The sequence below is a fragment of the Dermochelys coriacea genome, chromosome 16 (assembly GCF_009764565.3).
Source record: "Dermochelys coriacea isolate rDerCor1 chromosome 16, rDerCor1.pri.v4, whole genome shotgun sequence".
NCBI lineage: Eukaryota > Metazoa > Chordata > Testudines > Dermochelyidae > Dermochelys > Dermochelys coriacea.
Window position 1 is genome coordinate 485,346 of NC_050083.1, and position 13,976 is coordinate 499,321.

The following is a 13,976-nucleotide window of genomic DNA, read 5'->3' on the forward strand; positions in this document are numbered from 1 at the left end:
TGGGTGTGTGTGTTCCCACAGCCCTCTTCATTGTTGGTAGGCCCCACAGTTAGCCTGGAACAGACGATGCCTGGCTGGGGTGGCTTATTGTTGTTATTTATTGTGTCTTACCATTGCTCCTGCGAGTCTCCGCCTCGGGCCAGGCACCCAGGGTGCTAGGTGCCATGCAAGGACAGGACAAAAAGTCCCTGCCCCAAAGTGCTGACACTCAAAGCAGCCCACACCGACCCTGGGCAGGCCAGGGAGAGCAGAGCACACCCCAGCAGGAACCCATGGGACAGTGGTAAATGGCACGGGAGTGCCATGTTTTTTTGGGGGGGGAGTGGTGATGGTTAGGAGGGAATAAGTTAAAGGGAAGGGAGAGGGGCTCTGAGGGGATAAGGGTGAGAGGTTGTGGGGTGCAGAAAAGGGTAAGGGGAGTGATGCTGAGGTGAAGTGGGTGTGAGGGATGGTGAGGGTGGGAGCAAACAGGCAGTCAATCAACTCAGGGCAGAGAAATACCACATTGGGAGGCACCTGCCAGGGAGGATTCCCTGCCACATTTCCCACTAGTCTGCTTCCTTTTCCCCCTCGTTGTGCACGGCTGTTTGGTGCAGTGTGGGACTTGGCCTAATGCCACAGCCTTGAGCTCACTACAGATTAGTACATAACCCACTTCCCCAACAGCCATTTCAGTTCCGCTCCCCCAGGCTCAGCTGGATCGGGCGAAGCCCTGTCGGTCAGAGCCCACTCGACATACTGACCAAACTGGCCGGTAGGAGCAGAGCTGGGAAGGGGGTGAGGCAGCTCAGAGGACCTGGTCCAGCAGCAAAACCGGTGCCTCTTTGATTAATCCAGCAGCCAAAAGTCCCCATTGCTGTGCATGGGAGCACGAACAGCAACCAGGGATGTGCTTCTGCCCCCACCTTTACTGCAGCCATCCCAGCACCAGCTCAGCGGCTGAACAGAGTCAACCCAGCCAGCCAGCAGCAGGCGAGATGCTGAGGAATCTGCTTCCACTTGCTGGGACTCACCGGCTGCACTCCCCCAAGCTGCCAGCCTACTCGTCTGGCACTTGGTGTGAAGGGCAAAGCGATGCAGCGTTGCACTGGGAGGAGCCACTCACTAGTCGCAGGAGTCACTGGTTACTGTGGGCACGACAACAGCCTTGGACCAGGGAACGTTCAGGGAAAGGGGAAAGCCCTTGGCCCCTTCCACCATCCTTGTGTTAGCTCCCATGAGCCCAGCCCTGCCCCCATGCCAGGAGGGTAGGAGCACCTCGTGGCTCAGCGGTAAATCCCCATGTGTGCTGTAGTGCAGACTGGAGGGACCTGCAATGGGTGGCTCCCAGGCCACCCCTAAGGCTGCAGTGGGCTCAGTAAGCAAGTTACTGGCTCAGGAAGGGCCCCTCTCCCCCACCATGGCTGGAGTCAGAGCACTTACCCCAGGCTTTGCTCCCAGGCTTTTCTTTGACTCCCTGTACTGCCTGGGCGTGGGGTGGAATCCTCCCCATCTTTCCTCACGCCCCTCCTCCGCCCCCAAGTACCTAGCTGGTTATCTGCAGAAGGCAAATACAGCAACTGGCTGAGAAGGCTCAGGCCTGACCCCCCTATTTCTCTCCCCCCCCCAGCCACTATTGACATGAGGGTGTTGAAATCCGATTTCTCCTCCCCAGGGATCCTGGAGTTGCAGGACAAGGCGTTTCAACAGTGACCCTGTACGTGCTGCAGCACATGCAGGCTCAGGCTTGGGGGGCAGGCAGCATGACCCTGCCAGGTCTCATCTTGCCCCAGAGTTTATGGATGCTCTGAACCTCTCACCCTCCCCCATCAGGCATTTCAACCAAGAGCCCAGAGGTGCTGGGTTGGCACAGTTGCCCTCTCCCAGGGAACTCAGTCTCCATCCAACTGCCTCCAAAGAGCATCCTGAGGGTGCAGAATCAAGCCGTCAGAATCAGAAATCAGTTGCGTGGGCTACCTTGACCCACCCCCTTGTGTACATGCACCAGGATTCAGCCATCACAAAGCTCACAGGCTCTGTTCTCTACAGGCACCTCCCTATTTCTTGTATCCATTGTGGTCAGCAGGAAGCCCCAGGCATTATTTACCATGGCACCCTTCACTGAACACAAGAGTTGTTTCCTCAGGTGCTTTGCTATGTTGCTTTCACCACAGCACCTCAGTCCATCACAGCTACTCATGAATTCAGCTTCACACCACCCTGTGCAAGTAGGTGGTAGCGTCATCCTCCTCGGTCGGCCGGTGAACACAGCACAGAGTAGGGAAGGCCAAAACTGTCAATGGTGGCTACTCCGTTTAGTAGCTCAACTTGTGACACAGTTCCTGCTTTTCCAGGCTAGTGTTTTTATAGCCCATTCTGTGATCGAAACAGAGCGCCAACCAACCTCAGCTGCCACGGTTGCAGATCCGGCCCCAGCTACAGGTGGCTATTGCTAGAGGGGGCTCAGCCGCCCCAATCTATCAGCGCAGCTTCCCAACTGCCCCCCACATGCATGTCCAGCTCAATGGGAAGCCCTGACCCAACCTGTGGTGAGAAGGAGCCAAAAGGCTTGGGGGGGGAGGAGGGGAGCTGGGCTCAGGCTTGCTCTGCAGCTCCCCTGCGGCCATGGGACAGGAGCCATCACTGCCCCAAATGAGTGCACGGCTGGGCTAGCTTGCTCTCTGACACCCCCCAGTGAATGCAGGGCCCAGTGAGCTCGCTGTCCTACCCCTGCCCTCCAGGTAGCTGTTAAGTGTTAGCTCCCCCAAGCAGTAGTCACCCTCCATCTGCCTACAGGCCAGGGGCTCGCACTGGCTACCCAGAAAATGAGGAACTGTGAAAAGACTGGTGTAAGTGACATGCCCATCACCACAGGCAAACTCTGTGGCAGAGGCAGGGATAGAATTGAGTCCTCCAGGGCAGCATTCAGCTGCCGTAACCATAAGACTCTTTTCTTTTCCCCCAGCCCTGCCTCATGCATGGCCCAGCACCCAGCTTCTGCACGAAATGTGATCATGTGAACACTGCATATGCACAAGGAGGCTGAATCCCACCCCCCATCATTCCCCTTCCAACCTCTGTTCTGCAGTTCAAGCAGGCTGCTTCCTCGTCATTGCCTAGACCCAGGAGGGGCCAAAGAGGGGGAGGTAGGAGCACAGGGGCGACAGACCTTGCTCTCAGTACTGGTGCCTGGGCCCACAGCAGTCCCCAGTAGCTGGGAGCAGCAATTGCAGGAAAAGTCCTGCTCAGCCCTGGTAGCTCTGGACTCAGGCGCTCTGTTTGCGTGCATGTGTGTGCGCGTGCATGCGTGCGCATATGCCCAGTTTGGCCAAATTTGTGTGAATTTCCCCGGGGGTAGCAAAAGGCACATGGCTGACACCAAGGCCACCCCCTGCCACATTTCATGTCCCTGCTCTGGAGTGAAACAGGGGTCAGAGCTTTTGATTGACATGGGCATAAGAACGTATTTTACCTGAGAAGTGGCTGAATGGTTTTGGCTGAAGCTTCAGCCAAAACCATTCAGCCTGAGGCAGACACTGGGCCTGGGAAATATCAGACCAAATGCATATTGTTTGGCAAAGTTATAAGCACTGAAAACAGGGTCTTGTAAAGGGAAGCATCAGGCCACCTTAACAATAGAGGGCACTGGCACCTTTGTGCAGCACTGCAGGGAGGGGTCATGTGGAAGAGCATGGGTATTGACTGACTCCAGAGTAAATCTGCTTTGTTTGAAATTAAAGAGGTCTCTTTGGTAGCCCCAGCCCCTAGGATCCAAGAACCAAGCTGGTTCCATCAGCTAAGGCACGAGGCACAGATAAATCCAAATCCTTACTGATAAAGGTACACCTAGACCTGCTGCAGTCACACCTCACAAGTGCAGTATGGCCATAGCAGCCTTAGCACCAGCTCTGCACAGCTAGCTGGAAAGAAATGTAGGGACAATGTAGCATAGCCAGTAAAATCTGTACATCTGGGAAGGAGAAAGGGCCACAGTGGATAACCAACGGAACATGCACTTCCAGCATGAGGCTGTTGGCTAACACACTATGGAAGGGAATCGTGAGGAGGAAGGTGGTATTACCTCTGTACATGCCTTAGAGAGACCATCACTGGACACTGCATCCAATTCTGCTGTCCAAATGTTAAAGAAAGGTTTAAGATTTGAAAATGATTCAGCAAAGAGCTACAAGAATTGCCTGGGGCCTGGAAACCGGTTGCTCAGTGAGAGACTGAAGGAGCTCAATCTATTTAGTTTATCCAACAGAAGGGGAAGAGGTAATTTCATCATGGTCTCTCACTACCTACACCGAGGGCTTTTTAATTGAGCAGACTGACAAAAGCAAGATAAACCGCAATGGCCAGAACTTGAAGACAGCAAAATTCAAACTGAAAACAAGATGCAAAATTTAAAGAAAGTGTAATGATCCCAGGTTGCTTCTCCGTCACTTGGTGTCTAAAATCAAGACTGGCTGGCTTTCCAAAAGCTGCATTCAGGAATTGAGCTAGATACACAAACCACTGGGTCAGGTTCTGCAGGAGCTCTGACTCAATGATCAGCATGGTCCCTGCAGGTTGCAGAGCTGCACAGTAAAAAGGCACCATTTTTATATCAACTCTTCTAACGGTAGCTGTATCTGTCCAAGGCTGGCAGCAGCAGGTTAGCCACCAAGGGCTGCAGATGGCAGGGCACTGCAGAACCAACAGGGGAGGGAGGGAAGCTGGCAAAGAAGTAGGCAGCCTATTGGTGAGGGAGGCAAGACAAGGTGAGTAGGAAGGAGGCTGCTGAGAGGGAAGATCGCTCCATTGTCTGCAGGAGCCACCTTCCTCTCTAGCTAACAAGCTCCAGAACACCCAGGGTGCAAGGGAGGCTTCAGGTGGAGGATCTTCATTACCAGCATAGGCCTCCCTCAATGGCATTGCCATAGGCTGGACAATGGCAGGGGACTCAGCCCAAGAAGCAGAGCCTTAGCTGTTGCTGCTGCCACGGGCTGTGGAGGGAGCGCTAGCCACGCAACTGGTTTATTATTGTTCAGTTTCACGCCCCTTTCTTTTCTTTGCCAGAAACAAGACACACATAGGTCCGAACAACCAGCAGCCAGCGATTCCCAGCAGCGACAGGCGAGATTCGTTCCCACAGCCCAATCCCAGCTACCCCATGGGGGAAGGGGGAGGGCCAAGAAACACCTTCTCCAGGCTCTGCATTTTCCAAGGACCTTTGGCTTGGAGCTTGTTTATGGGCAGGCTGTGGACCTTGCTTCTTGGCTTGGTCATTCATTACCTCTGCCTTAAGCTTTGGCACAGGTAGATGGGCAGTGTTACAGAAACACCTGTGATGCTGCATTCACACATGCTAGGCATTGCCCCCAGAGCAGCAGCTGGAGGATCTAACCTGACAGTCTCAGGGCAGACACACAACAATGGGACACAGGGCTATCCCTACAGACACTGCCACGTCTCCAGCAAACGGCTGCACCTAAGGGCTGGAGCAAGAGTCTTGTCTTCGCTAGAGCCTCCCTCCCTGCCCCCACCCTCTGTCCCCCAACACACCCCAGTTCACAACCTGTCTGAGCTCTGAACCTGACAGAGCCAGGGGGGCGCTTTCCTCCCCCTGCCCCTCTGAGGCGCTCACAGTCCCTTGGACATGTGAGCCTGGGGCAGGAAATTCAATCCAGACCTTGCCAGGGCCCATCCTTTGAAGCCATTTATTCACATACAGACTCACTAGTGAAATACATACGTGCGACGGCTATGCTGAGCTTTTAGCCTTCCCAAGGGCTTCAGGCACCTCAGTGCCATCGGGAAGGGTGCTGTGGAAAGGCCTGGCTTTCAGGCTGGGTGCAACTGCGGCAAGGGAGGGAGCCTTTCCAGAGTGGGTGGGTGAGCTGGGAGCTAGTTAACAAGTGCTAGCTGGGCAGCTCTGGCTACTGAACTCGCAAGGCCCATAGCACCCTGCCATGGCTTTACCGTGGCCTAAAGATCGGCCCCAAGGGTCAGTGGGGAGATGGCAGTGGGGGCAGAGGGAATTGTGGGACGCAGCCTCCAGCTCACTGGGAACTCAGACAGCAAACTCATTTGCCAGGGTCAGTGCCAAGCTGGGCTAGATGAAACATGGGGATGAGATGTGCATGCTGCTGCCATTGCCATGAGCCCATGCCCCCCTCTGACCCCTCCATCACACGCTGGGGGCACAGTGACTGTTCTGGGAGTGGGGGCCCTGGAGAGCGGTCAAAGCAGCTTTCCTAGACAGAGCCAGGGACCAGCCTGCTCTCTGAGGCAAAGGCAGAGGGGCCTTTGGGTTTTTTTTGCCTAAACCCAACACTGACTTTGGATCCCCAATCACAGATGTCCCAAGATGCACCTCCTCAGAGCCTCCAGCCTGGAACTACCCCCACACAGGGACCTGGAGCCTAGAGAGAGCAGGACAGCCAGGGAAGATGCCAAAGGAAGCTCCAGCATGAACTTGCTGCTCCGGCACTGAGCCCTCTATCAGGGAGGAAGGGCCTGATCCTGTCCCTTCACCCCTGTTGAAGGCCATGGGAGCGAAGGGGGCTCAGCCATGCACAGGATCAGGACCCAGCAATAAAAGGCCCTGGGGATAGGGTGAACAGGAGGGCAAAACCCCCCTGTGGAACCTCTGCCCCATTTCAATCTGAGTTCATTTAGGCAGCTCCTCCACAACATTGGTTGGTAGTGCCCCATTCTGTGCTGAGAAACAGGCCCTGGGACCCCAATGACATGGCCCTTCTTCCAGCCCTCCTGGGTCCCCCAGATGGGAAGTGACCTCTTCCCCCCCAAGACCAGGGATGCTCATAATGCCACGTGACCATTGTGCACAGAGAGCACGTGGCTCCCCCAAGGCACGTCTTGCAGACTTGGGCCCATCAGCCTTCCCCTGTTTTGCCATCACTAATCATGGGGCTGGGGACAGAGAAGCAGCAAATGGGTCCCACCTTCTGGAGCCTTCCTTCCAGAGCTCAGCCGCTGAGGAGATCAGGGAGGGAACGGTCTAGTGCTGCTCTGGAGAGCCAGGCCTGGCATCAGCAGGTCTAGCTCCACCTGCCCCGAGTCCTACAGCCTCCGATTGCAGTCCTACACCGTGGCCATCCCCCCTCCCCGCAAGCTCTGCCCACCACTGGTCTCTGGGAGGGAGGTGAGCCAACACCACCAGCTCTGAGGAGCTGAGCCTCGCTGATGTAGACAGATGAGGATAACCAGTGAGATCCCAGAAGTCCCATTGCTACTGGCGACCAGGGCAGGCTTTGAACCTCGGCCCATGGAGGTAAAAGGCCAGTGCTCAACACTGAGTCACCCTTCAACTGCCCTCACACTTCTCGAGAGAAACGTGAGTAAACAGCCACCAGCACAAACTAGCTGCACCTGGGAGACAAGACAAGGTGGTTAAGCTTGTAGGTCAAGGTCTAGAGTGGGGACTTACTGAAATCGTTACTTACTAATTAAAATGGAGAAGCAATTAACCAAATGCCCTGCGCCCAACGCAAAGCAGCCAACAGCTACATCAAGAACACCACTCTCCCCCCTGCATGGCTAGCTCCAGCCCATAGCTTTGGCAAGAGTGCCTTGCTCTCCCCTGCACCGCTGGCTTGGGGCAGCAGTAGTGCCCCGAGGAAATCAGAGCCTTAGCTCAGAGACGCACATTTATTTTCAGCCAGGACCCGACAGGGCTGGACAAATGGCCCCAGCAGACCACTTGCAGCTGACCAGGCAGGCAGGATGGGGCTCACAAGTTCTCCAGTCACATCGCTGATGCATGCCACTTGGTTTGTCCCTCCCCAAACCCAGTGACAGGAGTGGGCCTTCCCGGACCATGCCTGACTTGCGCTATCAGCCTGCAGTCCAAGAAGCCAAGATTGGAGCAGCCACTTACATTCAGAACCAGCCCCCTCTATGTCTAGCTAGCAGATCCAACCTGACAAACAGCTCCTTGCCAGCAGACCCATGGGCCCTCCCCCTGCAATGGGAGCTGGGTTAAAGAGTGTGTGTGTGTGTGTGGGGGGGGGGGGTCGGGGGGGAGGCAATCATGGTTCTCCCAGCATGGTCAGCTGCTAAGGGTCAGATCTCTCTGGTGCATGGTGCAGGACGGTGAGGGCTTGGAGCAGTCTGGGTGTGAGGGGCTGGCAGGGTTCCCAGAGAATCACACGCTTGCTGCCAAATGCTTGTCCTTTCCCAGCAACAGCACCCCATGGAGGAGCTCTGGACTCCCAGGTGCACAGGTCCATGCCGAAAGGGAGCTACTCAGAGCACAAAAGGAAGCTACTGACTGAGCCAGTCTCTTCTGGCTCAGAGGAAACAGTGTAGTGAGATCACGTTGATGAAGGCAAAAATACATTAGACAGGCTGCGGATGGGCTTCAGCCCCACAGGTGTCTTGGGAGCACACAGACAGAGAGGGCCGCGCAAAGGCAAGGGAGGCAGAAATCCACCGACACTCAGGGGGACTTGAGACATCCCATGAGTCACTCAGCAGAGTCCGCTTCCATCTGCATAGCACAGGGGATGACTGCAGGGGTTACTGTGGGGGAAAGAGGGGTGTTGCTAGCCATGCCTACAGGAGCGTACAAGAACATTCAACCCCAGAGTTACCACCTGAGGACAGGAGGGGACTGCACATTCCAGTCCTCCCCAAAGCAGCCTCACAGGCTCTGAGCCAGTGCAAAGTGTACACATCACATTGGGAGAGGTGGTTGATATACTGCGGCATGGGGATGAGCAGATTTGACACCCACCCAGACCTCTGAGGAGCCTCGGGCAGCGGGCATTCCCAGCTGATGGCACCTCCAGCCCCAAGAGCCCAGCAGCTGCTCCCTGGCTATCTGCTGTGGAAGATGCGGACGCGCTGCACGATGTCTTTGCGGCAGAGGGGGCAGATGCGCAGGGCCTCGCAGCACGTCTGGCAGCAGCACACGTGGCCACAGTTCAGGAAGATCATCTGGGCCTGCAGAAAGGAGGCAGAGCAGATATGGGGTTCATACTGCTCCTGCCCCGTCCACCACACAGCAGAAAGACTGGCATACACAGTCACCCGCTAGGCCTCGCAGCACCCTCCAGGTAGAAGAGCAGTGTCATTCCCCTTTTACAGAGAGGAAACTGAGACACAGAGTGGGCCTGTGAATTGCCCAAGCTCACCCAGTGAGTCTATGACAGAGCTGGGACTAGAATTCAGGTGTCCTGATCTTTGGTCCCTTCCTCCAAGCACCGCACGTTCCTATTGAAGTAGATCCAGTGTCGGGCCCAGCTTTCACTCTCCTATGTTCCTGAATACACTGAGCAAAGCAGGGTTTGCAAAGCAGAGAGCTCAGGCATCGCCACTCTGGAGAGCTGGAGTTGGACAGAGCCAGTCTGCGGGGATCAGGGCTGCCGGCAACCCCTGCCTGACCCTGCATCTTGCTCTGTCCCATTTTCAGGGATAAACCCAGGTGAAAATTCAAATCTCTCCCCCACCCACCAGGTGACTGATCCTACTCCCCCGTCTCCTGCTTGTGAGCACCCCTTGGAAGGAAGCCAAGGCGAGCAGGGCCAGCATCTCCACTCACTGCTCTTCTCGGCAGTCTGCTTGGCAGCCCAGGGCTGTGCTTGCAGACATGATGAGGACACACTGGGCTCCTGGCAAGTGCCAAGGATCAGAAGTAGCTCCCTACAGCAGCCAGCTGTTGAGGCGGGAGGTGGGTGTCATGTCAGACTCCACAAAGGGAGTGATGAGAGGGCCCTGCCCCTGGGCTAGGAGGCTGATCCCAGCCAGTAGGTCAGCCTCCGGGAGCTCCCTGCTGAACACTGCTGCCCAGCTGCGGCATTCCAGCCAACAGTCCCTTCCCCGGCTCCAGGATCTCACCTCCTGATCCATGCAGACCACGCACTCGGACTTAATCTCGTCCAGCTCCAGCTGGGGTACAGAAGGGAGAACTTCCTCAGGGGGGGCGCTCGGTTCTGGGGCTGCAGGGACCTTGGTCTCAGTGCTCGTCAGCAGCTCTGCAGTCAGCAGGAGAAAGCATGAGTGCCAGCACTAGCCTCCTCTTAATACCAGCCCCCACGCCAAGCAGCATAGCACAGAGCCCGGCCATCTGACTGGCGGGAGGTTGCAGCGCTCCCTTCTCTAAACAACCGGCTCTGCAGCTCCTCCCTGGCCTGCCTCTTCTCCGGCTCCCACTCAGCCCTCCACATCCCCCCCTCCCCCTTGGGCTGTCCAGTGCCTGCACAGAGGTGCAGCCCTTCAGCCCAGAGGGCTAGGAGGCTGCTCCAGACTGAAGGGGACCAGGAATTTTACAGAATACCGACATCCAGCAATGAGGCAGAGGAATAAGTTGGTGGTACCTGGGATTGTTTTAGCCACAGCCAGGATCTCCTGGGCTCGCCTGAGGATCGCACGCTGCAGGCCAGTTTCTGTTATTCCAATCTGCAGCACAAGGAGAAGCCAGTTAGCTCTGAGAGGCCAGGGCTGAGAACAGGACACACGTCCTGGGCAAAGCTTGTTGGCTTCATGCCGCAATGCCTTGGGAAGCAGATGATGCCTTCTTGCATCTCCACTAGGCCCTGGAGCCAGAACCAAAGCGTTTCTTGGCATGGGCCAGCAAAAGGCCTGGAGTGCACTCAAGGGAGGATGAAGGTACCAAGCCAGCTGTACAGATTCCTTCCCAGGAGACGCTGCAGGAAGTGGCTTCTGAGCAGCAGCCGCCGTTTGGTAAGGCTCCCTGTGTCGGGGGACAGGCCCTTGGAAAAGCACCCAACCGGATCTGGCTCATGGGACTGCATGAGGCACTCCATCCAGCCCCCCCCCGCCCCCGCAGCGGTACACACAAAACCCAACAGGGCTTCCCCAGGCTGCCGAGGCCCAGGGCCATGGCAGGATCAGCTCCTGGAGTGCAGGGCAGAGGCAGGGAGTGGCACTACAGAGGCATTTACCATCATACCTTTGCCAGGTCGCTGAGGGTCATGGTGCTGAGCATTTCCAGCGACAGCCGATGATGGGCAAAGATTGGTACGTACTGTTCAGCTGACAGCTCAATTAGCAGGTTTATCAACTGACTCTCCAAGCCCTCCTCCTGCAAAAGACAAGGCAAGTCGCAGCCATCCCCCAGCCAGGAAGTGTGCAGGGTTCAGCCCCCGGGTCAGGGTGAGACCCCGTTCCAAAGCCACGTCAGAGGAACAGGCACTGCTCCCAAACCGGCTCTCTAGGCAGTTACTGATTAGAAGCCTTCCTCACAGGGTATGGCTGCTCCCCAAGAGATGCTGCACCCCTGGAAGCACCCAATGCATCTGAGCAGCATTTGCACCTTTCTAGTTTACCTGCCACAACCCAAATGTTCCATTTCTGGAAGAGTGAAACCAAGGGTTTGACAGTTCCCATTCTGGCAGGTACCTGCCCTCCCAAAGTGCTTTACAAATGCCAGTCGATATGCAAGCCAACAGGGATCAATTCAGCCATTGCTGAAATCAGGCACCTCTGCACCACTCCAGCAGTTATGTAATAGCGCATGACACAGGGCAAAAGTCATGGGCAGGAAGTGAAAAGACTCTTGCATTCAACTGAAATTGCAGGGGGATTTGGGGAAGCTGAATGCAGCTGCCTGAGCTGGAGTTTGGCTAAGACCAAAATTCCTATTCTTAAAATGGCTATCAGTGTAATCATCACCAGGAGCTAAAAATTCAGGGCAAGGCCCATACCTCTGGCCACCCAGCACCCCCCAATGCCATGCTGAGCTATTGGCTCACTGCAGGCTCAAAGGGAAGAGCATCTCCTCCTGACAGCTGCACTGGGATTTCTGTGGAGATGCTGAGCAGCCATAACCCTGCGCAGGGCAGGGAGGTCTAGCAATGCACTGCACAAGGGGATCAGAGGGGAGCAGATCTGGCAGCGTTTCAGCCTCTGTGATGACATTGCTAATGGAACTGCTCTCCAGCCGAGCACGTAGGCAGGGCAATGGAAAGTGCTTGTTTCCGGCTTAGATTTGGGACAGCGCCTAGTACCATGGCCCCCAGCACTACCGCAATCCCAGCAATACCCCTCAGTGACCTGGAGTTTCAGTGAGAGAGGTTTCTGGTTCAGCAGGCGCTGATACTGGATCAGCCAGTAGTTCTCCTGCTTCGTTTCACTTTTTGCCTCCATCTCGATCTGCAAGAAAAAGAAGGTGAATTAGAATCCGGACTTTAGGGGAGTTTGAATTACAGACCCAAAGGGGAAGCCAACAGCACAGTCAGCGTGGAACAAGCTCAGAGACACCAACGGTAGCTCACATTGCCATGGAGAGCCAGGGCTGGGCACAGTCAGACCTTAACGGCCTCTTGGGACTGACTGCTTTGATTCCCACCTCCCTCCTCTTGCGCACCCCCAGGACTCTCCATCTCCCTCTGTCTCCACCCTCCAGGCACCCTTGTCCCATGCGCTGGGACCAAACTGCTAAGGGGCTGCCAGTGGCTATGGCTCAAGAAGATGAAGCACATCGGCAGACCATGGATACTGCATAGGGTCTCTGTGTCCTCCTCCCCTCCTTCCCTACCTCTCCCCTTGAAACAACCACTGCAATGGTCGCCATTGCTCTGGCAAGGAGGGAGGATGCATGCTGACCTCTGCCAAACAGTGCCCACACTGGTCCAAGGACACTAAGATCCTGATCCAAAGCCCTCCAAAGTCACTGGCAAGGCTCCCATTGACACTAACGGGCCCTACGAGCACAGAACATCATGTCCCTCATCTCGGTCCCCTTTTCTCCCCATGGCCAAGCACACCCATGGTCACCCCCCACATGACTCTGCGTAGATCAGGAGCAGCAGGCAGTGCCATTAACAAGTCCCACCACATACCAAAATTTGTTGCAGTTCCTCTTCCCTTTGCTTCTTCTCCTTGAGCAGCTGTTGCAGCATATAGCTCAGGGCTCGGCGTTGCTCTGTGATCATCTCCTGCAACAGAAGCAGAGGCAGCCCTGTCTCCAGACCACATGGAGGCTATGGCAGGGGTGCAGCTGCAGAGCTTTGTCCCTCAACCACACCCCACAACCTCCAGTGGGCAGAGCATTTATTTTGCTCAAATACTCAACCCAAGTTTTTGAGCTGTGTCCAACTGAATCTCAGCAAAGTTGAGCAGACGCCCAATCCAGCTCTCAGGGAGATTTCTGCTGGGGCCCAGGGGTCGCTGCCATGCGCATTAGTCCCAGTAATGGCAGTTCCCCTGTTCTCAACGTAACCCTGAACTTGTCCATTACCCCAGTCCCACCACATGCTGTGCAGAGCAACCAGACTCACTGAGGCAGCCCTCCGCCCATAACCCACCTGCACACTCCAGCTGGAGACTCTGCCTCGATCTATAGCAATAGGAACATCCGTATTCCCCTTCCTTATCTGCAACAAGCCCACAGAGGCTGAGCTCTGCAAGCCTGCAGGTACCCAGGTGGAATGGGACGGGCCTAGGCAACAGCATCTCCACGACCTTGGAGATGGTTGGACTCCTCGAGATCTCATGAGTATCAGATAGAATCAGGCCCCAGGGCAGGGGGCTTGTTTGGTTTGATGGAGCTGTATGTCATGGGGCTGGGATTTGATCTTCATTCTGTTGTATAAAAGAAAAGGAGCGAATACAGACTAACACGGCTGCTACTCTGAAACCTGTTATTCTGTTGTATGCTGCCCTGAGCTTGTGGCTGTGGGGAAGGGGAGGATGCTGTGGAGGTGCAGTCATCATTGTAAACCATTATCAAGGACAGTGATGACAGCAGAACAGCTGGAACACCCGTTAGACATTCCAAATCACAGCGCCTCTCGCTGGCCACGACAGGTGCAGAGGTTTATCCCACATAGCTCTTTGTTAGTTTGGAGGAACGTACAGTACGGTGAAACCAACAGAACACTGGAGCTGGACATTTTAGATGGCTGGGACCAAGGTGCCAGCAACCTTATTTGGAGCCAACCCCCCAGAAGAGGCCCGGGTAGCAGAGAGAAGCTCTCATCGAGCATGGCATTGACAGAGCTCAGACACATTGCTGGCCGAAATTT

General features: G+C 55.6%; 1 protein-coding gene across 11 annotated transcripts in view; it reads right to left on the reverse strand.

Moving 5' to 3' along the window:
• Positions 1–8,305: 8,305 nt before the first annotated feature.
• LRSAM1 (leucine rich repeat and sterile alpha motif containing 1) overlaps positions 8,306–13,976 on the reverse strand; it is a 63,348-nt gene continuing 57,677 nt past the window's right edge. For all 11 annotated transcript variants that reach the window (XM_038374330.2, XM_038374326.2, XM_043499144.1 and 8 more), the window contains 6 exons: positions 12,792–12,887; positions 12,004–12,102; positions 10,901–11,032; positions 10,305–10,386; positions 9,826–9,962; positions 8,306–8,931 (listed from right to left, as the gene is read on the reverse strand). In XM_038374330.2, coding sequence (XP_038230258.1) covers positions 8,806–8,931; positions 9,826–9,962; positions 10,305–10,386; positions 10,901–11,032; positions 12,004–12,102; positions 12,792–12,887 — 672 coding nt within the window. In that variant the 3' untranslated portion in view covers positions 8,306–8,805. The remainder of the gene's footprint in view (positions 8,932–9,825; positions 9,963–10,304; positions 10,387–10,900; positions 11,033–12,003; positions 12,103–12,791; positions 12,888–13,976) is intronic.